At 33.7% G+C, this 27,491-nt stretch overlaps 1 protein-coding gene across 1 annotated transcript; it reads right to left on the bottom strand.

Annotated features, from left to right (window-relative positions):
* Positions 1-792: 792 nt before the first annotated feature.
* Positions 793-26,186, bottom strand: itgb8 (integrin, beta 8). The gene is made up of 15 exons (XM_052585375.1): positions 25,621-26,186; positions 24,495-24,580; positions 23,018-23,189; positions 22,678-22,924; positions 19,934-20,099; positions 16,835-16,993; positions 16,636-16,731; positions 14,529-14,618; positions 14,083-14,226; positions 10,141-10,498; positions 9,726-9,948; positions 7,813-7,916; positions 7,630-7,740; positions 3,712-3,872; positions 793-2,705 (listed from the first exon to the last, which is right to left on the bottom strand). The coding sequence occupies exons 1-15, from the start codon at positions 25,724-25,726 to the stop codon at positions 2,583-2,585; spliced, it is 2,346 nt and encodes a 781-aa protein (XP_052441335.1). The 5' UTR covers positions 25,727-26,186; the 3' UTR covers positions 793-2,582.
* Between the last annotated feature and the right edge of the window lie 1,305 nt (positions 26,187-27,491).

The raw sequence follows: 27,491 nt of genomic DNA, 5'->3' as shown, positions 1-27,491 counted from the left end.
CTCTGACATCTCAATTCATGCAGAAGCGCTTTTATTAGTATTTGGCGCCTCTCAGTGGTCCCTGGCGGAATTGCAGCTCTAGTTTAATTAGTCTATTATTTATCCTCTGCTTTGCCAGAATCGAAATGAAATCTGTTAGGAATAATATTAGGAGACAGTATTTATCGTGTTCACCGCTTTTTTCAACGCGGAAGCATATTCTGTGAATGTGCGAGACTTCCGATTCATATGCTAAATAGGCTAAATATCAAACAAAGTGTTGTAAAATTACCATACAAACCAATAAGTTCATGATTACGACAGTAAATTAAAATAAAATGACAAGAAACACCAGTTGGACTGCTTTATAGTAAAACCGGAAGTCGCGCACATATAAGAAAAAAAAATGGCGCTCTCGCTCTTACGTTTAAAGGTGGTATGAAAGTAAAAGAGTAGCAAAACTTGAGAGTATGTCGAATTAAATGTGGGAACGATATTTATACGTGTTTGATGAAAATTAAATGTATATATTAATATATTAGTATATAGTATATAAATATTAGTAGTTATACAAACATTTATTGATCATTTTTTTCACATTCAAATCATGCTCTGTTTTGCTAATCTTTCACCTTGCATGCTGATTTTAAAAACAATTAAAAATGGTCAGTATTTTTAGTCTAGGTACACTATGTCAAGATAAATCAATTGAATAGCGTACCTTTTAAATAATTTGATATGCAATCTTATTTTTTATTTTATTTTTATAAACTCAAGATAATGAACCTGAATGATGACACCATGCAACTGAAGAACAGTGTTATGATTTCTATTTATTCATTTATTTATTTCATTACACAGGCTACAAAGCATAACCAGAATGGCTGGTGTGACGTTTGCTTTACACAGGTACATTCACATATCAGTCAGAAATGTGCGGGTACACATGCTAACAATATTGCTCTGTAGGCAACCAGGGGTGCGTTTCCCAAAAGCATAGTTGCTAACCTGTTAACAACTTAGTTGGTTGGCAATGGGAAATTGTATTGCAACTAACAAAGTTGCTATGCTTTTGAGAAATGCACCCCAGATCTGTTCAAAAACAAAAATTCTAACAAAAGAGAGAGTAAAACAAATACTAAAAATAAATATGTTCTCCCAATGTAAACAGTGTGTTAAAACATGATTTATTAGAGCCACAGGAATGCTATGGATACCTCAAGGGTTCGTACCATCACTGCCTTACAGGGCCGCTGTCCGGGACACAAGGGCCCCTCAGTAGTACACGACAACAGATTTAAATACCGACCAGCAGCTAAGCACAGATCTGCACATACAGTAAACTAGTGTAGGAAGAAACTTCCTCAAAACTCCAGTTGTATAAGGAAACAAGTTGAGCTGGGAAAAGTGCTGGAAAATAACTTAGGCTACAGTTCTGAGAAATCTGCTTAAATATGAACACATTCAATAAAACCCCAATGCCATATGTTCACTACAGAATAAATAAATAAAATTAATCAGAAAAAAAAACCCTGCTAAAGTTGTTAGAAGTGGTTAAGCGTGTGTTGAACACTAGGTGGGGTACTAATCCCAGTCAGCACTACAGGGTTTCCTCAACACTTAAGTTCAGAAGTGAGTACTGCATACTGCATACTATACAGGATCAGCTCGGCGCGCCATTTTTAATTTGAATTCGCGAGACTTCCGGTATCAGTCGCGTCCAGTTATTTTAGCTGTATTATTGCTTATCATATTATTTTAACATATTACCATAATCATAAACACTATTTTGTAGTCTAAAATAGTAAAATAGTTTTACTTTTACTGGACTTATTTCCGTGTCGCAAAATAAGGTGCATACTGTGAACACTGCTATTAAAAAAGTAATATAATAATAATCTGCTCAAATTATCATTACAGAATTTAAAGTAGCCTACTAAAAAAAAAAAAAAAAAAAAAATGTAAAAATAAATGTAAAACATCACATTTATATGTAATATTTATATTTAGCTTTCATCTATTCATATTCAAACATAATAAAAGCACGTAAAATTACTAAATTGTAAACTGAAATGAAAATCATATAAATCTAAAAAATATTTAATTTAATTGATTACTTGATTAATTGATAATATAGTTATTAAGTCCAATCAAAGCATCATTACACTGGAAGTGTCAAGCCTGTTGCATTGGTCTGTGTATTTCCTGAATGCGTCCTGCAGAAATAGTATGCGCAGTATGTAAGTACGCTATTCTGAACACAACCAGAGTCTGTACCATATATACGAATAAAATAAAACAAGTACAAATATCACAAACACACCTACACATCCGCTCACAGACACAAGCAAACAGTAACTCAGCAGAAAACTGGCCTATTGAGGTGAACGCGTCATTAAGGGTTTACCGTACCATCTCTTTTTCTGTGTGGCTTCAGGACAAGAGATTTAATGCCATTCAACATCACAAATGAGAAACTGAATGAAAAACACCGTCAGAAAACCCACGCTGGATATTGCTCTCGTGAAGTAAGTGCTTAAAGAGAAAGATTGTGTTTTCATTCAGGTAGTGCTTTGGTTCTAGACGACCTTTGACCCTGGTCATCACTGCCAGGCGTCGCTCAGGGGCTTCTTGGGCATGTGTGCGTGCATCTCCACGGGGAGATTCGGCAGACTGTCCCGCCTGTACGTGATCGTCTTCTCGTTGGTCGTGGGGACGTATGAGTTCTGCATTCAGACAGGAAGAGAAATGCATCTTTTATTATGGAAGCAAGCATTAAATTGATCAAAAGTGTCAATAAGGACATTTATAATGCAACAACAGATTTATTACAAATAAATGCTATTCTTTTGAAATATTCATCAGAGAATCCTGAAAAATTAAATCGATCACACAAAAATATGAAGTATCACAACTGTTTTCAATACTAATAATAATAATCAGAAATGTATCTTGTGCAGTAAATCATCATATCAGAATGATTTCTGAAGATCATGTGACGCTGGAGACTGGAGGAATGATGCTGAAAATGGCGTTTTAAATCACAGAATAAATTACATTTTAAAATATATTCACATAGAAAACAGTTATTTCAAATTGTAATAATATTTCACAATTTTACAGATTTTTACTGTGTTTAAAAGAAATAAATGCAGCCTTGGTGAGCAGGCTTTTGTGCTCCACAGACACTAAAACTAACACAAAGTATTCAAAGGTTTTTTTTGTGAAATAATGTATATATGTATGTATGTTCAGCTGGCAGTACAAAATATAAAAAATGTATAGAAGTAAAATTTAAATATGTAAATTAAAGTGAAATAAATATAACAGAAAAAAGACAAACTAATAAAATGTAATTAGAAATTAGAGATGCTTTGTGTGCAGTACTAAATGAATTTAAACAGTTTTAGTAAAACAAAAACTGAAATATAAGCTTAATAGAATAAAACAGAAATAAAAAATACACTTATTGAAAATAAGAAATAAATATAATAAAATAAAATATAATACAAATAAATAAATAATAAAATAGAATAAAATAAATAAAAATACTAAAATTACTTTGAATAAAACTGGAAAATATATATATATTTTATACATAGACTAAAATAACATTGATTAGGTCAATATATAAATATTATTCGTTTTTTTGGGCGGGTGAACAGTTCTTTAAAATTGAGCTCTGCTGTGGTTGTCTCTTACTGAACACACACACACATGAACTCACATTACCTTGCGGCTGTGGTCAAACTGTGGATCAGGGTTGGACTGCCACGAACAGTTTCCAGCTCTCAGCAGCTGTCGGACGACGGCCAGCATACCGATCCCTAGCGTGACGGTCAGAAGGAAGGTGCTGAGGAACGTCTTTAAGTACCGCCGACTCCAAACACACACTGTTACACAACAGAGACCAGATCATAAACAACACCAACAACAGCCAAAGTCCACACATGACTGCACTGTGCTCATCTCTGATCCCACAGGAGGACATCCTGCTCAGAAGTCGCCCTTCAAACAAACCATCAGTTCTCGTAAAATGTTAGTGTTTAGTCAACAGCAGACAAACAGTAAGAACGAGCAGAGGAAGAGAAATAAATGTGGAGCAGATTGGATGAGAAATGCTTGAGTTGCCGCATAGAAATATTATAGAATATAACAGAAATGGAAATGTTAGACAAACTTGAACATAAAACTTGAATGAAAAGTATAAAGGACAATACTAAAGTACTAAAATTAATAAAACTAAATGAAAGCTGAATAGAATAGAATAGAATAGAACAGAATAGAATAGAATGTTAGATAAACTTCAACTTATACAACTTCACTGAAAATTATTGATATTTTGCTGGCAATAGTAAACTGCTAAAATTAATAAAACTAAATTAATGCTGAATAGAATAGAAATGTTAAATAAACTTGAATATAAAACTTCACTGAAAATTATTAATATTTTGCTGGCAATACTAAATCAATAAAAATAACAAAACTATATTAAAGTTGAATAGAAAAGAATAGGATAGGACATAATAGAATAGAATAGAATAGAAATGTTAGATAAACTTTAACTTATAAAACTTAAATGAAAATTATAAATATTTTACTGGCAATACTATACTACTAAAATTAATAAAACTAAATGAAAGCTGAATAGAATAGAATAGAACAGAATAGAATAGAATGTTAGATAAACTTCAACTTATACAACTTCACTGAAAATGATACATATTTTGCTGGGAGTACTAAAGTACTAAAATTAATAAAACTAAATTAAAGCAGAATAGAATATAATAGCAATGTAAGATCAAATTAAACTTATACAACTTCACAAAAAAATTATAAATATTGCTGGCAATACCAAAGTATAAAAATGTATAAAACTAAATTAAAACGAAATAGAATAGAATAGCAATTTATAAAGTCGAATAGACTAGACTAGAATAGAATGGAATAGAATTGCAATGTTAGATCTTGAACGTATATAACTTCACTAACAATTATATATTTTGCTGACAATACTTAAGTACAAAAATGTATAAAACTAAACTAAAAGGAAATAGAATAGAATGGAAAAGAATTAAAAAATTAGAAATATTTAGCTGGCAATACTGAAGTACTAAAATGAAGAAAACAATTAAAGCTAAATAGAATAGAATAGAAATGTTAGATTAGAAAGGTTTCACTTACAGTAATAAATCATTAAATATAATAAAAGTAAAATCGAAAAAGTTAAATTACAGATAACTAGAAATATTCAATTTTTTTTTTGAAAATTATAAAAAAGACAAAACAAATATTTAAATCTATACAGAAAAAATGCCTAAAACATTAATAAAAATTAAAATGAAAAGAGAAATGTAAAAATATGATCTAATTCAAAATATTAACAAAAATATAATTGTCACATCAAAACAATCCATACTATTAATGCTCATTAAAGCAGGATGGATTCTTATCGGCTCTCAGTGTTTTTAATTCTCTTTCTGCCGAAAAGATTCCAACGATATCGTTCCTCTGTGTTGTTATTGTTTTTGTTATTGGACATGTATACATGGACGCTTCTGAAAGGTTAAATGGTCCTGGAAAAAACAGTCATACTTGTAGTTTTAGTGACAAAAATGAGCGAATCGGAAATGAATAGGAAGCCAATTGAATCTAGTGGAAGCATTTGGTACTGCGCCCAAAACAAAACCTTACCAAAAGCTGATTTGTTTGTCGTATCAACCTCAAATTTGTTTTGATTCTTGGGTTTGACTTTCATGCCGTTTCAGAGTAAAACATGATTTGGAGAATATATATTTCATATAAACCTTGAAAATAGTAGCCAAGTGCCTTCTTTCAAAAGAGACCAAACTTAAATCAGTGCATTCAGGATTTGAGTCAGAAATGTAATTTACTATGCTCAAAAAGTGGCTAACAAATACTAAGCAAAAATATAGTACATTAATTTTATTTAAGTAAATATGGGTTATTTTTGAGCGCCACACGAGCAGCACCTGAAGTTGTAATGATCATCTGTGGTGTGAACGAGGCTTAATAAAGCAGAGACTCTCCGTTTAATCACATTACTGTCACATCAGAGCAACAGAGACACTGTGGAGATCTCAATAGTGTTGTTTTGCTCTCCTGCACATTCTCTCTCTTAAAGCCACTCTTCTGAATGGCGTTTGGGACACACCCCACGCCCCCTCAGTGCTGCACTGAAACAGCACGAGCCTTTGTGTGTGTGTGTGTGTGTGTGTGTGTGTGTGCTGCTTCCAGATCACCATGGAAACCTGCTAAATGTCAGTGTGTGAGTGGATGGGAGCCACTGAGAACAGGAGGACTGGATGTGTGTAGTTCAGCTGCTGCTGATGTCGTAACAGCACACAACAGAAACATCTGGCCGCTGTTTAGCTTAAGAATGAATTATTGGATGCTTTTGTCTTAAACAAACCCTTTCCCTGAACCTCTGTATCTGCCTGACACGACTGAACCAGCACAGTGAAGATTTTGAACGAAATACATTTTTTTAAATGCATTAAAAATGCATCTGCTTAATATATCAGAAGTTCTTTCTAGACATCAATGAAGAATCCTTTTGGCAAGAAATCAGCATGAAGAGGAGTGAATCTCCTGAATGTTGCCACTACAAAAATGTAAATAAAAATTAATAGATAAAATACAAAATTAATACAAATTTAAAAACGAAAATAAATAAATAAACAAAGGAAAACAGATTACAAATCACCACAAATTAAATAAATTAATGATTAAATAAATAAAGGTAAATTAATAAATAGTTATATAAAATAATAAATAAAAATAAATTTTGACTTTTGAAAATTCACAAAAAAACTAATAACTAATAATTTAATAACTAATAAATGATAATATACTAATTAAATAAACAAACCATAAATAATGAAAAATAAATAAATAGCTTGTATTCATCATAAAATAAAATAAATCAATACATTAATAAATTAAATATAAATAAATGAAAATACAAAATAAATAAATAAAACATAAAAATATAAAGAAATACAATATAAAATCCCAAATAAACAACAATTTTTCATAATTTACATTAATTTACAAAATAGCCTGCGATTCACTTTGATTTACTACAAAATAAAATAAATAAAATATAAATGAAAATAAAATAAATGTAAATAAAATAAAATAAAAATAAATCTTAAAAACAATGAAATAATCAATTAACTACAATTAGGCAAAAAAAAAAAAAAAATTCACTACTGTAATGCAAAAATTCACTTTAACATTATGTAATGTTGACTGACTGTAAAATATTTATATATTAGCATAAAACTATAAAGTATGTATACGTCATGGAACAGCAGTCATTGTTGAATTGCATTTGATTTAATTTAAATAAAATGTAAATACCAAAAAAACAAAAAAAAAACAAATTGTATTACGGGAATAAGGATCAAATGAGAAAAATCAACTCCTAACTTAAACACCAGGACTCGACACATTACAGCAATGAGAATTTGCTGGGAAAATGTGCTGAAAATAATGTCACGAACAGTCTTAAAATAAACTTCATTCCCTGCGAGTGAAACATGATTTCTAGATTCTCAGTGCTGTGGAACAAGAGAAGGGAAAAGCGGAGGAGGAGCGGATGCAGAGAAGGACTGGTTTCCTCACCAGGATGTGGACTGATGTGCAGCTGAGGCCGATCCGAAGCCAAGTCCACCAGGAATCGGTGCTGACACTTCTCACTGCTGGGATACAGGCAGTGTTTCCCCCGCAGCAGATCTGAACAACAGCACAGTTCATTCAGACGCGCCGCAGCCTCCTGTGTTTCTCTCTGTGTTTGTGCTGTAGTACCTGAGACGTCGTCCACATACTGCACCGCCGGAGCACAGCTGTGATTACAGAGCTGCACAGCGTCGGACCCCAGGCCCTTAGACAGGTGACACCTCACACAGCTCCTGAGGATTAACATTATTAGGACAGAACACTTTTAGGATGCAGATAACACGGATTGAACTCTTAGCCAAGCTGCAAGTTGTTGCAGAAAAGTGGAGTAGATCATATACATTTATAAAATTATTATTTCATATTTCAAGTTTTCTAACATATTGTTTGCATTTTTTAAATAACCTTAAATTAATAAATAATAAATTAAGGATTATAATTAATTATATAAATCAGGGTAATTTGCTAAAACTAAAAAGGTAAACCAATAAAACATTTTTTTTCTTACTTGAATTAAAATAAACAATAACTAAAATGAAATAAATAAATAAATGCATGTTTTTTTCAGCTAGTTGCCGAAGCAAAATTTCTTATTTTAATTTAGTCTAACCAGATGTAATAAGATGCATTAATTAAAAATGAACAAGAACTATACAGACATACATACTGTACATAATTATTTGTTTATGCATATATATATATATATATATATATATATATATATATATATATATATATATATTGTTTATAGTGTATTATAATTTTATTAGAATATATTATTATAATATAGTGCATTATAATTTAAATGTTTTTATTCATGATGTAGTCTTAATCCATATGATGCATGTGCTAAGTGAGTGATCATGCATCCCTAACAACTTTCACGTGACCGACACTTTAGATTATGTTGTGAATTTAGGCAATGTTCAGAGCGGCTCATTCTATTTCTATGACATTTGCCAATGTTTGGCACCAAGCCAGAGCACACTGCATTGAATACAGCATCCCACAATGCAATGTGATCGATCTGACCTTCAATTTCCAGTCGGAGGAACGAGCTGGGAACGTTATCAGTGGCTCATTATTTCATTTCAGCACAAACAGTGGAGACATTTAACATGTATTATAAAGAATACTTGGATTTGAATTCAGAAGATTGTATAAATGGGTGATCATGCTAAACTTTAAGTATGCAAAAATATTTAAGAATTGAAATTACACATGCAATGTGATAAGGTTGTGTACTTCATTATTGAATACTGCATACTATTTTACTTGCAACTCTTAAAAGTTATATACATTAAATGCTGGGCATTCTGTAGTACACTAGTATTCTTCAAGAACACCAAATGCAAAATCAATAATAGCATACAGCATGTACTGTGCAGTATACAGTACACTTGTTTTCCATTAAGAACAAAACCTAAAGTGCCAGTCCAACAAAATTCAGCATGAAAAATTATTTTATACAAAAAATATGGGCAACAGGATATGATGTCATATTCCCTGTCTGTTTTTAATAAATATAAAAAATATTATTAAATTAATTTAAAATAAAATAAAACTTTTTTTTTAATTATGATTGATATAATTAATTATAATTATTTATTTCTTAATTATTAATCGAATACAGTGTAATAACAATAAAATGTGCATCGCAAGTAACCCAACAAATGTAGTTAATTATTACCTATATGTATAATTACTCTGTAACAAGGACAATTTAAAATAAAGTGTAACCATTCATTTAATAAAGCTTTAAAATAGTTTAATCAATAAATATCTCTGATCTACTCCATTTTTCAGGACGGTTACATCCTCTATTGGTCAAACGTGTTTTTCTTTATAAATTGGCAGTTTAACTCTGGTGTGCAGCTGAAGACAAAACCTTTTCTCTTGCATTCCTGCGTTCACATGCGCATGAATGAAAGTGAATGGAGGGCAAAGTCTAGTGTGAAGCCCCTTTAGAAAGGTATGCAGCTTCAGTGCGTGTTTAACTGTGTGATTGACAGCTGTATTAGCCAATCAGTGCGAGCGGTTACCAGTGTGATTGACAGGAGCTGTAGCAGATGGGGCATTTCTCACAGAAGGCTCCAGATCGCCGAGCGTCGTCACACACACACTTGCCGCACACACACTTTCCCCAGCCGCTGCAAATCAAGCCGTCGTCCGACACGCAGCTCTCGGTGGAGACGGGACAGTCGCAGGACTCACCCGTCCAGTCAGAGAGACACACACATTCACCCGAAACACACCGGCCGTGTCCTGAAACGGAAACTATTTAAATGACGTATATACGTATGCAATGTATGCACGCGGATACGTAGAGTCAGAAAGCTCTCGTATTTCATCAAAACATCTTAATTTGTGTTCTGAAGATGAACAGAGCTCTTACAAGTTTGCAATGTAATGACCGAATATTCATGTTTGGGTGAACTAACGCTTTAAACCGCTCACCTCCACACACCCGGCCTTTCACATACGGACAGGAGAAGTCGTCCATCTCACAGAACTTCCCGTAGATGTGTCCCAGTCTGCTGGAGTCACACACACACGTCCCGCACTTACAGAGCCCTCGTCCGCTGCAGACGGCTGCGCCCCGGTGCGCTCTACAGGAGCTGGTGTCCGCGGGACAGTCCGAGGACGAGGGGTCATCCCGACAGAGGCCCGTCTGAGCACAGCCGCAGACACAGCTCTGACGGATCCGGACGCTCACCGACTCGTTAAAGCCCACGGGCCTGACGGACATCACAACATCTCGATCGTCGCCGTCCTCCGGACACCCCATCATTCCTACAGTCACCTTGAAGGAAACCTTGAGACGGGACAAACACAGAGCAGACCCCACCGACCACAGTTCAGATCTCATTCTGACCTACACTCTTACAAATAAAGGGGCAATTCGTAAGATACTTGCAGTAAAATATTCAAAAACCACTATATATTTTGTCCAGCTGATTACTAACCATATCTCTAATGTTTTAAACTAATTTTAAATCATGAGAAAATTCCCATTTTAAACAGCGACACGGGGCAGAGCAGTCGCCTGTCAATGACGTTAGTTCTTCTTCTTAGTTTTATGGCAGATTGCAACCATGGCTTATTAGATTAGATTAGATTCAACTTTATTGTCATTATGCAGAGTAGAAGTACAGAGCTAATGAAATGCAGTTAGCATCTAACCAGAAGTGCAAGAATATAGTGTTTTATATACATAAAAGTGCAGAGTTAGTAAATATACAGAATGTACAGTGGAGTTGCTATATACAGTATTGAGCAGAGTATATACAGAATATAAATATGAATGCAATGTAGGGATTGTATGTACATCGTGGGGTGTAATAGCACAAAATGAGAATGGATTCACTTTACACCGCTTTCCTGCTTGGAGGCGTGACCACTGAGACCATAACATATGAGTATTAATTTATATATCTTAAGTCAACATGGAAATTAAGGGAAATTTCTCAGGTTACTCATCCAAAATACTTTTCTTTTTGTTGCTATCCCTCTGCTGACATCAAAAAGTCGTACTATAAAACTGCTGCATTAACTAACGTTAAGCGATTTGTGAAGCTAGGTCTAATGTGACTTTAGTTACAGATTCTGAACCAAGTGCACGGAGACTAACAGGTGCGACTGAAGGGCTAACGGGATATTTTACAGGAAAATACTAAAACGGGAAGACAGCGGGAAAGAGCTAAAATACGTGAGAACCCCGGAAAAAATGGGAGGGTTGACAGCTACTAACTACACTTTTGAAACACAGTTAAAAGTAAATCTGTGAATGGTTGTTAGCACCAACAGTTATTAAACTAGCAGCTAGGTAGAGCGCAGCTTACCGGATTACTGTATAATGTTTGCCGCTGTTCCGGTTCTATGATTTGCAGTTCCTGAACCCATCCATTTGTGAACTGTACATGAGGGTTCAATGAATTGTAGCTTCGGAACTATTCTGAAGTGTAGGCGCTCACAAAACAAACAATGTAGCCGAAGATATCTGTATTGCAAAAGTGTGGCAGCAAGTCTTCGTTGGTACTCCACTATTTGTTGGGAATTTCATATGGATCCAGACCGTTAATAGAGCCGATTTTGTCCATATACCGGTCCCTATTTAGCGTATCCCTATAAATCCCACAACCTTTTCGCGATTTTATTTTTTTTTTCTTTCTCCCAACTCTTCTCTTCTCCTTCAACTTGCTGTATGTTTACATTCGCGAGGCTAGCAACATGGCCGCCACGTCCCAGAATGCAACTCGGCGCCCAAGCCCTGACTAGCTGACTCAAATGATTCGCGAACCCGCTACGAACTCCCAAACTGATTCAAATGATTCGTGATCCCGCCACGAACTCCCGAACTAACTCACATGATTCGCGAACCCGCTCCAAACTCTCGAACTGATTCAAATGATCCAGGAAGTCACTCCGAACTCCCGAACTGAATCAAATGATTTGCAATCCCCAAACTGACTCAAATGATTCGCGAACCCGCTAAGAACTCCCGAACTGAATCAAATGATTCGCGAACACGCTACGAACTCCCGAACTGAATCAAATGATTTGCGATCCCCAAACTGACTCAAATGATTCGCGAACCCACTACGAACTCCTGAACTGACTCAAATGATTCGCGAACCCACTTTGAACTCTCGAACTGATTCAAATGATCCGCGAAGCCACTCCGAACTCCCGAACTCATTCAAATGATTCGCGATCCCCAAAGTGACTCAAATGATTCGCGATCCCGCTCCGAACTCCCAAAGTGACTCAAATGATTCGCGATCCCGCTCCGAACTCCCAAACTGATTCAAATAATTTGGGATCCCCAAACTGACTCAAATGATTCGTGATTTTATTTCATGATTTGTATTTTATTTCACCTTTATTTCGTTTGACAAAATTCATTTTAATAGTTTTAGCATAAATTTAATTTAACAATAACACATATCTGTATTATTTTCTTCTGTAAACACAAAAGGAGGATTTAAAAAAAATGTTTTGAACGAATGCTTGCTTATTAAAAGTGTTAATTTCTAACTTTTAAATGGTACTGTATGTAAACCAAGATTTTTCAATATTTCTTGAAGAAAATGTGAATTGTGTTTTTCCGTGCAAAACCCACCACCGAGATGTTAAGAGTGTTTTCTTCAGAAAATGTCAAAATCTAACTGTGGTGCAACAGCATTACATTTGGGTTTGTGGCCTCTCTGCTATGTTCCTAATGTGCTGGAGATTTCAACACAGGTCACATGATCATATAAAACAGTTTATAAATGTGTGGCATTATAAACAGTGCAGCACAGAGTAATTACTTAGCTTGAACTATTTTCTCATGGGACAAAATAAACCGAAGATACTGTAAACCTTTACTTTAAACTAAACTCCAAGGCATGTATAACCTTAAAATGACAGTTCAAACAAAAATACTATTAATTATATCAATTATATCATCATCCACTAAAACCAACATGATGTTTTCCTTTGAAACACAAATGGAGATGCATAAAGAAGGCGGTTTTTCTCCATGCAACAAATGTAAATAGGCTGTCAAGCTCCAAAAAAGTACATAAAAATAGGAAATATTATTATGTTTAAAATAGCAGTTTTTTATATGAACATATAGCAAAATGTAATTTATTTCTTTGATGCACAGCTGTATTTTCAGCATCATTCCTCCAGTCTTCAGTGACACATGATCTTCAGAAATCATTCTGATATACTGATTTGCTGCTAAAGAAACATTTCTGATTATTATCTGTGTTGAAAAAAGTTGTGCAGGTCACTATTTTTTTGGAAAACTGTGATACATTTTATTTGTCAGATTCACAGATGAATAGAAAGACCAATATAACAGCATATATTTTAAATAGAAATATTTTTGTAACATTATAAATGTCTTTACTTTCATTTTTGATCGATTTAATGCACCCTTGCTGAATAAAAGTATTTGTGTAATAAAAGAAAATGACATGAAATAAAATAAATATAGAAGTGCATGTACTTTTTTTTTTTTTTTTAGCTTTGATAGCTGTTCTTCACCATGGAGTTTTATAAATTAAATTAAATTAAATTAAATTAAATTAAATTAAATTAAATTAAATTAAATTAAATTAAATTAAATTAAATTAAATATTCACTATTTTATGTTACAGCCACTGGTCACCATGAACCTACATTGTATAATAATAAAATAATAAATAAAATATTTCCGTCACTTTTTTGGTCTTGACACCTACCATGAACTTTCACTGCATGAAAACAATTCCTTTTAAAATGAGAGAAAATTTAAATCATACGGTTTTGAGCAACATGCAGGTGAGCAAACATTATTTTTGGCCGAGCTAAGTCTTATAATTGGAGCACATTTAATCTCTGTGCACCGTGCTGAATTAGACGTACTGTTTGTGTGGGCCGAACGCCGGAGCACTTTGTGTTTCCAGAGACAGTGGATCCGTCGGGACAGAGAGCCGAGACGTTCACCTGGAAGCGCTGAGCCTGGCCGTCCTCCAGCCCGATCTGCACCTCCACATCCGACAGCAGCCTCTGCAAGAGAAGAGCGGAGAACAGCTCAGAAAGAGCCCTTTGTCTCCGGAACAGGCCCTTTATAATGCAGGCTTCTGTTCGCTGGGATCACAGGATTTGGGGAAGGAGAATGCATTGTTGTGCTTGCTCTTGTTAAACACACGTTGGAACAGATTCTGGCATTACAGCCGATGCTTTTCCCGTTAAACCGAAAGCGAGTGCTCTGAAATGTTTGGGACCTCTTGCACTTCTAATCAAATTGTCCTTGAGTGGACAGAGATAGAGAGAGAGAGCAGAGCAAAAGAGAAAGTCAAGCTGTTTACCTTGTAGGCTTGCACTACTAAGTCTTTTAGATTTGATGCTTTGGAAACGAGTGGGCCCACGTAACTTCCAGGAATCAGGTCCAGCAGATCCTGTTCAGAGGAAAGATGAAGCATGTTTAAAATACAGCTCGACAGAAAACGAATACTGAGTCATGCCTCTGCTGCTCAAAACAAATGTGCTTACAGTAATTGAGTGCATCTGTGCCACCCACTTACTCAGCGCCGTTGGTTCTGTTTCTATTAATTTTTCACCAGATGGATAAAAAAAAAAAAACTTTGTTAAAGCGTTATGAGTTATGAACTGAACCAACACGCTCTGAGGGGAATCACAGCATTATGAACTTTGAGCGTCATGAAGCAAAAAAGCATGTGAAAATAGGATAAAAGGACAAGACGGCTTTAATGAGGGAAAGAACTACAATCCCATTAAGCATTGTAAAGGACATAACTGAATTAGACATGATTTTGAAAGATAAAACTACATTTAAAGTTGTAAGTAAAAACTTTTTAGCATTTTGAGTTTGTATTGAGACGGACTCAGTTACATCGTTAGCAGCGTTCCTTGCCGAGCTCTGATTGGTGGAATTGTCTTGTACAGTATCATTGGAAATGAAAAAATAAAATAAAAAATAAAATAAAAACAAAACAAATAATAATAAATAAATAAAATACTACTTTTATGTTACAGCCACTGGTCACCATGAACTTACATTGTATATATATAAAAAAATAAAAATAAATAAATAAATAAATAAACAAATAAACAAATAAATTAAATACTACTTTTAGGATACAGCCACTGGTCACCATGAACTTACATTGTATAAAATAAAATAAAATAAAATAAAATAAAATAAAATAAAATAAAATAAAATAAAATAAAATACTACTATTAGGATACAGCCACTGGTCACCATGAACTTACATTGTATAAAATAAAATAAAATAAAATAAAATGAAATGAAATGAAATGAAATGAAATGAAATAAAACACTACTTTTAGGATACAGCCACTGGTCAACATGAACTTACATTGTATAAAATAAAATAAAATAAAATAGTATGTAATAATAGTGTATGTAATATTTCTATATTACTTTTTTGGTCTCGACAACTATCATTCTAATATACTGATTTGCCGACGAAGAAACATTTCTGAAAACAGTTGTGCTGTTGAATATTTTTGTGGAAACTGTGATACATTTAATTTTTCAGGATTCAGAGATGAATAGAAAGTTTAAAAGAGCAGCATTTATTTGAAATAGAAATCTTCTGTAACATTATAAATGTCTTTACTGTCACTTTTGATCAAGTTAATGCATCCTTGCTGATTAAAAGTATTTAATTAATTAATTTTTTTGTTTGTCAGCTACTGGTCACCATGAACTTTTATTGTATAAAATATCTCTATTTAAATGAGAGAAAAACAAAGGTTCATTTGGTTTTGAGCAATATATTTTATATTTATAGCAAAATAGATATTTTTTATAAGAATTTTTTGAATTTATCGAGACAGTTACATAATTTGCGGCATTCCTCACCGACCTCTGATTGGTGGAATTTTCTGCACAGCATCATGGGTAATGTAGTTTTTTTTAGTGGTTTTTTTTTACATAAATTCAGGCGCTAAACAGAATAATACTAAAAATAAGTCGAAATAAAATAAGCAAATGCGCATGGCTTTAACAGCAGAAATGTGAAGCTATTGTATTTTATTTTTTTTGTTTTTAAACATGAATATATGAGTAAAATCAAGTCAATCTGAGCTGTCAAATCATCATTCATAATAATTTCGAGGTGGAACCATTTATTCATGAACCTCTGGTAATTCTTTTGGGTGGAGTTTAGCATTTTTTGAATTTTTTGATATGTGCACAATTATTTGCATTTTTACTTGTAACCACAGACGTTGCATTTAATCCAGAGCCTTTAGTTAACTCGAGCATCTTTCATGCACATATTTGTTAAACCAGCGCTTTAATAACTGATTGAACGAGTCGCTGTGTGTGTTCCCATAAATCACTGCCAGCGTTCTTGAAATCACTGTTGCAAAACAGACAGATTTCTGTCAGAAACACTCAAACTCATGGTGCGGGAGAGACATTACCTCATACCACCGGTATTGCACCTGGTCCACTGCAAAGATGGAGTAAACGCTGTTCTCCAGAAGCTTCTCGGCCAGCTGAGCGATTGTTGGGTGCTCCTAAACAACAACAACACCACGTCTGTACAAACATCATGTGCATACTGTGGTATATTACAATAATAACAATGCAGCTGCTGAATTAACTTCTGGTTAATGGTACCATGGTGGTGGTTTGGGAGTAGATGTTATCCTCGAGATGGCAGCGGCCGTCGTGAGGAACCACGATCCCAGCCAGTTTACTGTCCAGAGCCAGATGAGACGGCTGGTCTGTCATCACCAGCAGCAGGTGCTTCGCTTCGGGACGCCATCCCACGTCTTTCTGCAGAGAGGAAGCAAGCGTTACTAACCTGCAGGAGAGTGTGTTTAGCTGTTCAGATGCCAGGATGAGCAATGCTTGGACTGATCATCCCCTGAATCATGCTTTGAGAAAAAGAGCGCGGAATTACAAATTTTCCTTGAAAGAGATGATAAAGCATGCAAAAATAAAAACAATAAATAGATACAAAAATTTAATAAAAGCAAAAAATTTAAAGGAACATAAAAAATAAAATAAAAAAAACAAACTGGGAACGAAACAAAGAAAGAATAAAAAAAAAACATAAAAAAACCCACAAAAATATAACATGCAGGAAAAAAAATACCTAACCTAACTAAACAAGATAGAGTATATATAATATCTCTATTTAAATGAGAGAAAAACTAACGTTAATTTGGTTTTGAGCAATATATTTTATATTTATAGCAAAATAGATATTTTTTAATAAGAATTTTTAGAACTTATCGAGATAGCATTCCTCGCGACCTCTGATTGGTGGAATTTTCTGCACAGCATCATGGGTAATGTAGTTTATTTTTTGGAGTTTAGCATTTTTTGAATTTTTTGATATGTGCACATTAATTTGCATTTTTGCTTGTAACCACAGACGTTGCATTTAATCCAGAGCCTTTAGTTAACTCGAGCATCTTTCATTCACATATTTGTTAAACCAGCGCTTTAATAACTGATTGAACGAGTCGCTGTGTGTGTTCCCATAAATCACTGCCAGCGTTCCTGAAATCACTGTTGCAAAACAGACAGATTTCTGTCAGAAACACCCAAACTCAAATATATATATTTATTAGTAGAAATAAATAAAAATAAAACAAATAAAAAGAATGTAAACAAATACTATCAAATAAACAAACTATACGAGTTACTAATACAAGACAAAGTGCGCTAGCTCAGGGTTTATCTGCCAGGATCAGAAACGACTGAATTCATCATTCCTTCAATCATATCTTAGGGATGAGGTGCTTAAATGACCTTTGCTTGACAGATAATAATACATAAATAAATGAATGAATTATTTAATACTTAAAACACTAACGGTTATATACAATAATCATTAATCCAAAAATTAAAAGGTGATAATTTCCCTCATGAGAGACTGTGAGTGGACTCTTGTGACCTGAGCCTGTGTTACTAATTAAACACGAACCGTCCGAGTCCGGTGTTTTCAGCTGCCAGGAGTAATGAGTAATGTTTCACTGAAAACCCCGACGAGATGCCGACAGGAGCTATCTGTTAAAGCTACAGCAGCGCGGCATCTGTGTAAGTCATGCATGACGACAAGCGCTAGATCACCTGAGAGCCAACGCTTGGTTTCTCTCTGACTCGCCGAGGCACATACGAAGACTGAAACTCAGTCAAGGTCACAAAATCTTTCAAGCCCACGGCTCAGAAAGCATCCGCTTATCATTCCCGGGAAACATCCCAGCGGCCGGATCCCATAAAGAGGCATTGTTTTGCTTCAGAGCTGCTCTGAGCTGAGACGAGACGAGATGAGATGTGTCATGTAAAGCACCCTGCGCTGTAGACTTTAATCATTCTTCAGATCTGACTTTGCTGGTTTATAATTTTGCTTGGTTGAAGAAAAAACATGCATGCATAAATAAATAAATGCAATAAAAAACACAATTAAAAAGCTATTAATTAATTAATATTAGCCATAATACTACCATAATCACCATATTATTATTATTATATCATGCATGAAATATTTTAGGGTGATTTAAGCCAATAAAAAAAAATTCCAATCAACCACTATTAACTAGAAAAAATAAATACATTTATTATAGATTAATATTTTTTTTTTTACATAATATATGCATGTGTTTTTTTGCATATTTATTATGTATAAATAAATACACACACATGCATGAATATTTCAGAAGATATGTTATGTAAAAATATATACTTTGTGTGTGTATTTATATATACATAATAAATATACACATAACATACGCATATTTTATGTAAACAAACTTTTATTTTGTATGTGATTAATAGTGATTAATCGCTTGACAGCACTATTAAATATATATAAATGAACCAAAAACTAATTAAATGAAGACAACCTTGCAATCACCACTAGCAAATATATTATAAATTAAAAAAATATATATAATAAAAATGAATAAATCCGTCATAAAATTACAAGAAAATACTTAGAAAAATATATATATAAAAAAATAAATAAATAAAAGGTTATAATACTAAAATAAAAAATAATAATAAAATGAATTAATAAATACCAAAAAGTAAATAAATTCATAGTACTAAAATAAACAAATAAATACTAATATAAAAATAAATAAAACTGGAATATGATCCAGCAATCACCATTAACGACAAAAAAAGAAAGAAAATATTATTACAAAACAAACACAAATAAATAAATAAAATAAAAACATAATAATAAATAAATACATAACAAAAAACAAATAAACAAACGTAATAAATTACTAGAAATACTAAAAATAAATAAATACACAACTAAAAGCAAATAAAGTCATAATACAAAAAATAAATGATAAGTATATGCAACAAATAAATGCTCATTTAAAAATAAATTAATCTATAATATTACTAAAATGAATACTAGCGTTTTTTACTCAGTAAGGAATGTTCCAGCAATCACCTCTGACATAAAAGTGTCATTATTATTAAAAAGATAAATACTAATAAATAAATAAATACATAAACAATGAAACATTTTAAATAATCACATGTAATAGTGAACTCCTTTGATTTGAGCATCTCAGAACTAGAGCTCAACAATCCTGGATAAATGGAGAAGCACGGTTTTGTTTTAGTTTATTATTTTTCGTCTCAACCACCATATTGCAACATGCTACAAAACACAGAGAAACTACACAGCAACACCCTGCAATCACCCAAACCTCACCAGTGTGCGGTGTGTGTCTCAGGTGTGTTTACCTGGCAGACAGCGGCCTGCAGCATGGCGTCGAAGCCTCCCTCCGGCGTGTCCATGTTCCCAGAGATCCTCTGCTCCTGGATGACCCTCGTGAACTCCGTCATGTTGTGTGTGATGGGGAGGACGTGGATGAAGCCGTGAGCCGGTCTGCAGTTCACCTCGTAATCACTGAGACACACACAGACAACTTCAGAGTCTCATCTGTGTCTCTGAACACATCAGTCTGATCTACAGCTTCAGTCAGTTCTGCCTCCTGTGAACTAAACCTTGGTCATTGAAATAAAACATGACCATTCGATGGAAAAATGTTGAAGCACTAAAATCACTCGAGCTAAAACTGCAATAAAAATAAAGCAAAAAGCTAAATGCTAAATAGAGAAATGTAAACAAAAAAGCACAAAAAAATCCCCCTTTAAACAACTAATTATAATTTTGTTCATAATAATAATTACAACAACTAAAATGAGTAGAAGTAAAACTGAAATCAAAATAAAATAGATTATATAAAAGAGAAAATACAAAATGCAAAAAAATAAAAATATTAATGACAATAATAACAAATAAAATATATGAAATAAAATAAATAAAATACTAGAAATACTAGTATTATAAAATTATATAATTAAAAAATTATAATTATAAATATACATAATTATAAAATTATATAAATAAAAATAGAAATACTAAAGATATAAAATAATAAAAAATTACAAAAACAAAATTGAAAAGTACTAAAATTACTTAAATTTACGTAATTAAGTAAATAGCAATACTTGAGGAATATTATCACTATTATTATTATTATTTATTTATTGTATTTGTTTTTGTATAATTATGTAATTATGCAATTATAATTCAATGTTATTATTATTATGTAAATATAATTATGTAATAATAAAAATGTATGCAATTGTTGTTTTAGTCATTTAGTACTTCATCATCATCATCATTATTATTATAGTACTAAAATGACTAAAACTGAAATGAATTTAATTTGTACATTTATTTATTCTTCTGAAGAGTTTTAGGGGAAATATTTGCGATAAAGTAAATACTCATGAGCATGCATATCTTGCGCAGTTTATTCAGAAAATAAATATTAAATATACTGTTGGATCTTTCTATTTGCACTTTAATGAATGATTTTTAAGGTCAAGAGCTTCCAGGGAACAAAGATATAATAATAAATAATAAAAAAAAAAACGATGTCCTTCATAAAAAGGCAACAAGAGGTTTCACAAGAGATACAATCTGCACAATGTGGACAAAACAACCTTGTTCTCCTCCAGAAAACTGAGCTGTGTGATTCTGTGCCAATCTCAGTTCAGAAACATGAAGCACACAGTGACACTGTTTACAAAAGAACTCAAGTATCAGCTCGCATGTTCCTCCTAAAATCCCTCTCCAAAAGAAAAACTAGATGCATACGAGTCAAAACTGAAGAGAATAGAGCTGTAAAGTACTGTAGCTGTTCAGATGATTTGTTAAAGGAACACTCTCCGTGAGTTAAACAGCTGAGTTTTACCGTTTCTGAATCCATTCAGCCCATCTCCGGCTCTGGCGCTAGCACTTTTAGCATAGCTTAGCATAGATCATTGAATCTGATTAGACCGTTAGCATCTCGCTCAAAAATGACCAAAGAGTTTAGATATTTTTCCTATTTAAATCTGGACTCTTCTGTAGTTACATCGTGTACTAAGACCGACGGAAAATGACACATTTTCTAGGCTGATAAGGCTAGGAGCTATACTCTCATTCCGGTGTAATAATCAAGGATCTTTGAGTGCAGCAGGCGCAGTGATATTACACAGCGCCTGAAATAGTCCCCAGCTAACATCACATCACAATGAAACTAGAGAATAGTCAAGTAGTTTAACTCTAGGGGAGTTGGAAAATTTGCTTATTTTCAAAAATAGTGGAGTGTTCCTTTAAGATTTTTTTTTACTGCACATTTAAAATCACTCCGTTTTTATTATTTAAATATAATTATTATAATTCAATATTAAAATGTATAAAAAAGTAAACTATTAATGTAATAAAATTAATACTTTTTCAATCTTTTATAATTTAATAACTTATTTAATCATATATTATTAATAATAATAATAATTAATATTATTATTATCATAATTTTTTAATTACTAATTATTAATTTAAGTACAATTATTCTTTTTTATTATTAATAACAATAATTATTATTATTTTTATTAATTAAAAATAAACAATAGATTATTAATTTATTATTATTTGCTAACTTAATATTTATTAGTTAAATAATAATAATAATAATAATAATTATTATTATTATTATTATTATTATTATTATTATTAGTATTATTATTATAATAATAACTACTATTATTATTAATATTATTATTATTATTGTTCAACTGTTATTATTTTTTTATTTTCTCATTATATTAGATAATCTTTAAATAAATATTTGACTTAATTGCATTTTTAAAACACACTATTATCAGGTGAAATGAATTAATTATTTAAATATAATTGTAATTATTCATTATTAGAATTGTAATTACATAAAATATTAATTTTATCAATGCATTATTATTTAATAACTTATTTACTCATGTTAAATAATAATATTACATTTACAAAATATAAATATACAAATATAAAAAATATTTTAATTCATTTTGAGAATAGTTTTCTCTGAATTATTACTATTAAGCCGTCATTTATTCTTTGGCTTGCTGTGCTGCAGTTTTGGGTCGGGTGTGTTCACCTGCAGGGGTTCAGGAGTTTGGAGGGATGGACGTCGATGTAAGGAGACAGCGGTTTATCCACGAACGAGCCGAAGCCCACTCTGAAGTCGCTGGAGTGTTCCTTCATCAGATGAGACAGAGCCAGACCCGCCGTCTTCAGCCGGTCCAGATAAACCTGCATGGAGGCCGAGACGTCCACTAGATAGTACAGATCCACAGGATAGCGCTCCAGCTGCTGCACCTCCACCACGAACGACGCCTCGCCGCCTGACACAGGAAGTGACATCATCACAATGCGACATGAATTATCTCTAAGGTGCTATAGGTTGCTAGTGTGCACCTGTGACGGTCAGACGTTACCTGGTCGCAGGTGGATGTCGATCTCTCTCGGTGACACCTGTGAGCTGCCGACAGTGGCGTTTACTTTCACTTTCACATTCGGGTTCTGGATAAAAGCCTCCTCACAGCCCCGCACTCGCAGGTCAGACACAGATCCGCATCGCTGACTCACATGAGCCCCGTCCAGAAACCTCTGTCAGTGTAAACAAGCCGTCAGACAGGTCAAGGGTCACGGCTAATGCCTGTTTCTTCAAGAAACAAGGCGGCTGTTGTGTAGCTTGGCATTATTGAAAGCTCTTTAGCTCAGAGATGTCGGTCAGGGATTAGTTTGACTGGTGCCGAGCACCGCAGACACTTAATGATCTGAACCACAATCCTGGGAATTCGCACGACTTTTTATACAAAGAAAACATTTAAATCAATTGTTCGTCACAAGAAAATAAACACGTCAGTGATGGAGAAAGTTAAAAGTATAAACTGCTAATGCTTGACCAAACCACGAGCGGACTTTAATGGAAAAGAATTTACATATTTCATTTACTACTTTTTGGAAGGAGTAACTTTTGATTAATAGTGTGAAAAAAATATTATTATTATTATTATTATTATAGTATTTATTCATATTTATAATTGGCTTTTAAATTTAAAATTGATCTTTTCAGTTTTAATTTTAAGTTGACTTAATTATGTTAAATATATACGTATTTTTCCATTTCATTTATTTTATTTAATACATAATGATATAATGTTAGTGTTCTTTACTAATCCGCAACCGTACTTTAATGAACGAGCATTACAGTATTTAATTTACTAATCTTTGGAAGGACTTTTAATTCTTTTAATTTATAAAGTGAAAATATTTAATATAATCACTAAAATATTTCTAAAATACTTTTCCTGCTTAAACCAGTGTCATTTTATTATTTTTTAAATACTATTATTTTATTTATTAATATTTTTGAAATGGTTCTATATTTTAAGGTTTAATAATTTTGTCATGTACTTTTATAATTAAAAACAAATAATTATAATATTTTGAATTAGCTTTTATTTCTATATTCTAAGTTTTAGTCATTTTGTTATGTTTTTTTGTTAAACTTCTAATTAGCTTTAATCTATTTATTATTTGAATCATTTTTGTACTTAAACTTATTTCAGTTTGTTGCCAATGCAACTTTTCAATTTTTTTTATTTTCTGTCCAATACTTATGTTTACATTGTGCAATTCATCTCCACTACACTAAAAAGGTACAACCCTGTCACTTGCATGTACACATCAGTGACTAATGTGTGCTTTCAGACTAGTATTGGGGTAAATAGGGCACAAAGGATGTTTTATGGGTTCCCACGATCACCGGTGCATTCTGGGGATTAGGGCTCTGGTGCTTTATCACCAATCAAGAGCACTTCACACACTCAGACCCTGAGCAGTGTGTCGAGATACAACAATAGCAGCTGAGCTCACTCTCTCACACACACACACACACACACACATTACCTCCTGAGAGCACCAGGCACATTCAGGGCCGCGTCTCAGACAGTCTTCACATGTGAAGATGAGGGATGACAAGCATCGGTTATCCGCTGAACACAGAGACAGAGACATTTACACATGAATGAGCGAGCGTTCAGATCCTCAGCGCTCCTTTGTGTCCAACACAGACCCTATCAGGACAGAACAGCGCTCTGTTTGGAAAGACACGGTCTCAGAAACATCACAAATAATGAATAAAACTAATCACGCCACTGAATATTAATCTTAATTAGAATATTAACATGTTAACAGAACATGTATGCATACAGCCTATTAAATGCCATTGGTTTGGTTCAGACAAACTTATGAATAAACTTAACATTTTTGGTTATAGAGGGGGTTTGACTCCTTCTTTAGCAGGTCAGTCTGCTCTTAGTTGGGAAACCTGCTAATGAAGCAGCTCCTGTTGTGCCACTATACAGTATGGGGCAAGTTGTCACAATAGGAACCTGTGGGCTACTGACACTGATCGTACAAATCCTGTTTGAATTCTACTGAATACTATATCACACAAAAATAATGGAGCACAAAAGCAGTCTTAAGTCTCTGAGGTATATTTGTAGCAATAGCCAAAAATACATTGTATGGTTTAAAATGACACAAGAAAATGTTATCCTAAAAAATCATTATGATATTAAGTAAAGATTGTATTCTATATTTTGTAAATGTCCTACTGTAAATATAACAACACTTATTTTTTGTTTAGTAATATGCATTGCTAAAATCTTCATTTGGACAACTTTAAAGGTTATTTTCTAAATATTTCGATTTTTTTGCATACTCACATTCCAGATTTTCAAATAGCAAATATTGTATGATCATAAAAAAAACATATATCAATGGAATGATGATTCATTCAGCTTAACACACTCAAGACTTTGTGGTCCAGGCCCACATATACTAGCTATATGTATTTAAAATGTATTATAGGTTATTAAAAGAAGCTGAGAGCCGCGTGACAACTTGCCCCGTGTGTAAACCCCTGACTGACATTTCCATTCATTCCCACGAGCTCGCGATCTCTACACCATGACAACATGCAAACAATGAAACGCACAGTGGACGGGTCACAATCGACGGCCAAACTCACCCGAATCGGACCTGACACACACGAGCAGCACCGAGATGAAGAACAGCAGCAGCAGCAGCTTGCGAAGAGCAACCAGATCACAATACAGACGCATGCAGGGAGTCATAGCAGCATAGAGAGAGCGTGTGTGTGTGTGTGTGTGTGTGTGTGTGAACCGCGACTGAAAGTCCCCCGGGAACGCGTCAGACCCTCATCCGCGCGAACAAAGGAGGGCAATTCGCTTCACCCAATAACCTCCTGATCCTAATTTCCAGATTCAGAAGAAGCGCGGCGGAACCGCAGTGCGCGCGCTTTTACGCATCGGACGCGCAGGTGACGCGCCGCGTTCGGCATGCGCGCTCTCTCTCCCCGTATCCTCGCGGAAAGGTCACCGTCCGCGCGTCATCCCTGAAAGGTGCTCGGCGACGTAAAAGACTGCATTCACTGCTGTTCATTGCAGTGATTTTGAAAGTGGAGCTGATGACCGCCCACCTCTGTGTGAACTGAGTCACTCAGGCAGTGGTCTGGTACTGTACAGAGGAGGAGCAGGAATTCCACTCTTCCCCCCTTTCTCCCTTTTTGAGAATGAGAGGTTGTTGAGGAAAACTCTCGACAGGGGTTGTATTGAACGTCGCTACGTCAGCTTGGAATTTAAACAATGACGAGTGCATGGCTTTTTAGACTTTTTCCCTAGTGTTTCTGAGTCCCTCACAATTACGACGTTTTTCTCTCGCAGTTACGATAATTACAATAATATAAATGTTCTTGGAATTACGAGAAAAGTCAGAGTTTTGAGATAAAAGCGTGCAGTTTATTCACAGCAGCCAAGGAAGGTAACGCCACTGTTAATTTCCCCAAAAAAGAAAAAAAAAAAGAAAAGAAAAAACAAACAAACAAACAAACAAAAAATTTGTTTTTGATTATTCAGAAAAGGAAGAGTAACCGGAAGTGCGAGAGGGAATGGGATCAGGAAAGGTTCACTTCTCGGGATTCGAATCCGTGACGTAGGCTACTGAAAGAAAGAAATAGGCTAGTTGAGAAAAAATAAAAATACAAAAATAAAAAAGACTTTTGACTTCTGTCCACAATAGTTTTTGGTTCTTCTCAGCAAGGATACTTTGTTTAGCCCGAGTAAATTTGTTTGTTCATGCAAGGCTGATTGTCTTATTTCACTGATAGAAATATCCTTGTCACAGCAAATGAAACAACAATTAGATAAAAGTCTTTGAGGTGATTAATTTATCTTTTTCTGTTTCCTAAGAGAAATGAAGACTGGATTAAATTTCACCACATGATATATTATAGCGATATAGGGTTTTACATCGTTTTATGTGGTGCTCAACAGATCCTGAGCTCATTGACAAATTAATTTCCTCATAAAAAGCGTCCCCTTTACACAGAGTGTGCGTAAGTGCAAAATCGAACAGTGCGTGCAGATTAAAAACAGGATTTCAACACCTCGCTTATTGATAGCATCTCCCTGATGTATGGAAATTATATAATACAATATTATAATGTTTGCGGGAGCAGGATTAAGAAAGAGACCCATCTACAGTAAGTGAATAAAGTACTGTAGTTTTACAACAAACAGACAGTTCAGCTGACAAAAGAAAACAAAACCCCATAAAACAGTTTTGAAAGTAGTGAAATAAATGACCAAAGACTATATGTATATAAAAACAGCTCACTCTTTTCACTTATGAATGGGAGAAACTGCAACGGAATAGTCCCGCCTTCTGACTAAAACAGCCAATCACTGATTAGTAAAGTCGTTTACTATGATGCTCTTTGTCGTACAGTGTAAGTGAATGAGGACTCGAGCTGCTGAGCTTTAAAAAAAAAACATGATTTTCAGAAATCATTCTAATATACTGATTTGTGTACTGTAGCTT

The sequence above is a fragment of the Carassius gibelio genome, chromosome B19, assembly GCF_023724105.1.
Source record: "Carassius gibelio isolate Cgi1373 ecotype wild population from Czech Republic chromosome B19, carGib1.2-hapl.c, whole genome shotgun sequence".
NCBI classification, from domain to species: domain Eukaryota; kingdom Metazoa; phylum Chordata; class Actinopteri; order Cypriniformes; family Cyprinidae; genus Carassius; species Carassius gibelio.
Note: the sequence above shows the minus strand (reverse complement) of the source record. Positions and strands in the feature narration are given on the sequence as shown.

Coding starts and splice junctions, on each gene's coding strand:
- itgb8 (XM_052585375.1), bottom strand. CDS start 25,726: ATGACTCCCTGCATGCGTCTGTATTGTGATCTGGTTGCTCTTCGCAAG. Junction 16,994..19,933: donor TGCAGGCCGCTGTCTGCCAG/GTAAACACACCT, acceptor TCCTCTCTGCAG/AAAGACGTGGGATGGCGTCC. Junction 16,732..16,834: donor ACTCCCAAACCACCACCATG/GTACCATTAACC, acceptor GTTGTTGTTTAG/GAGCACCCAACAATCGCTCA.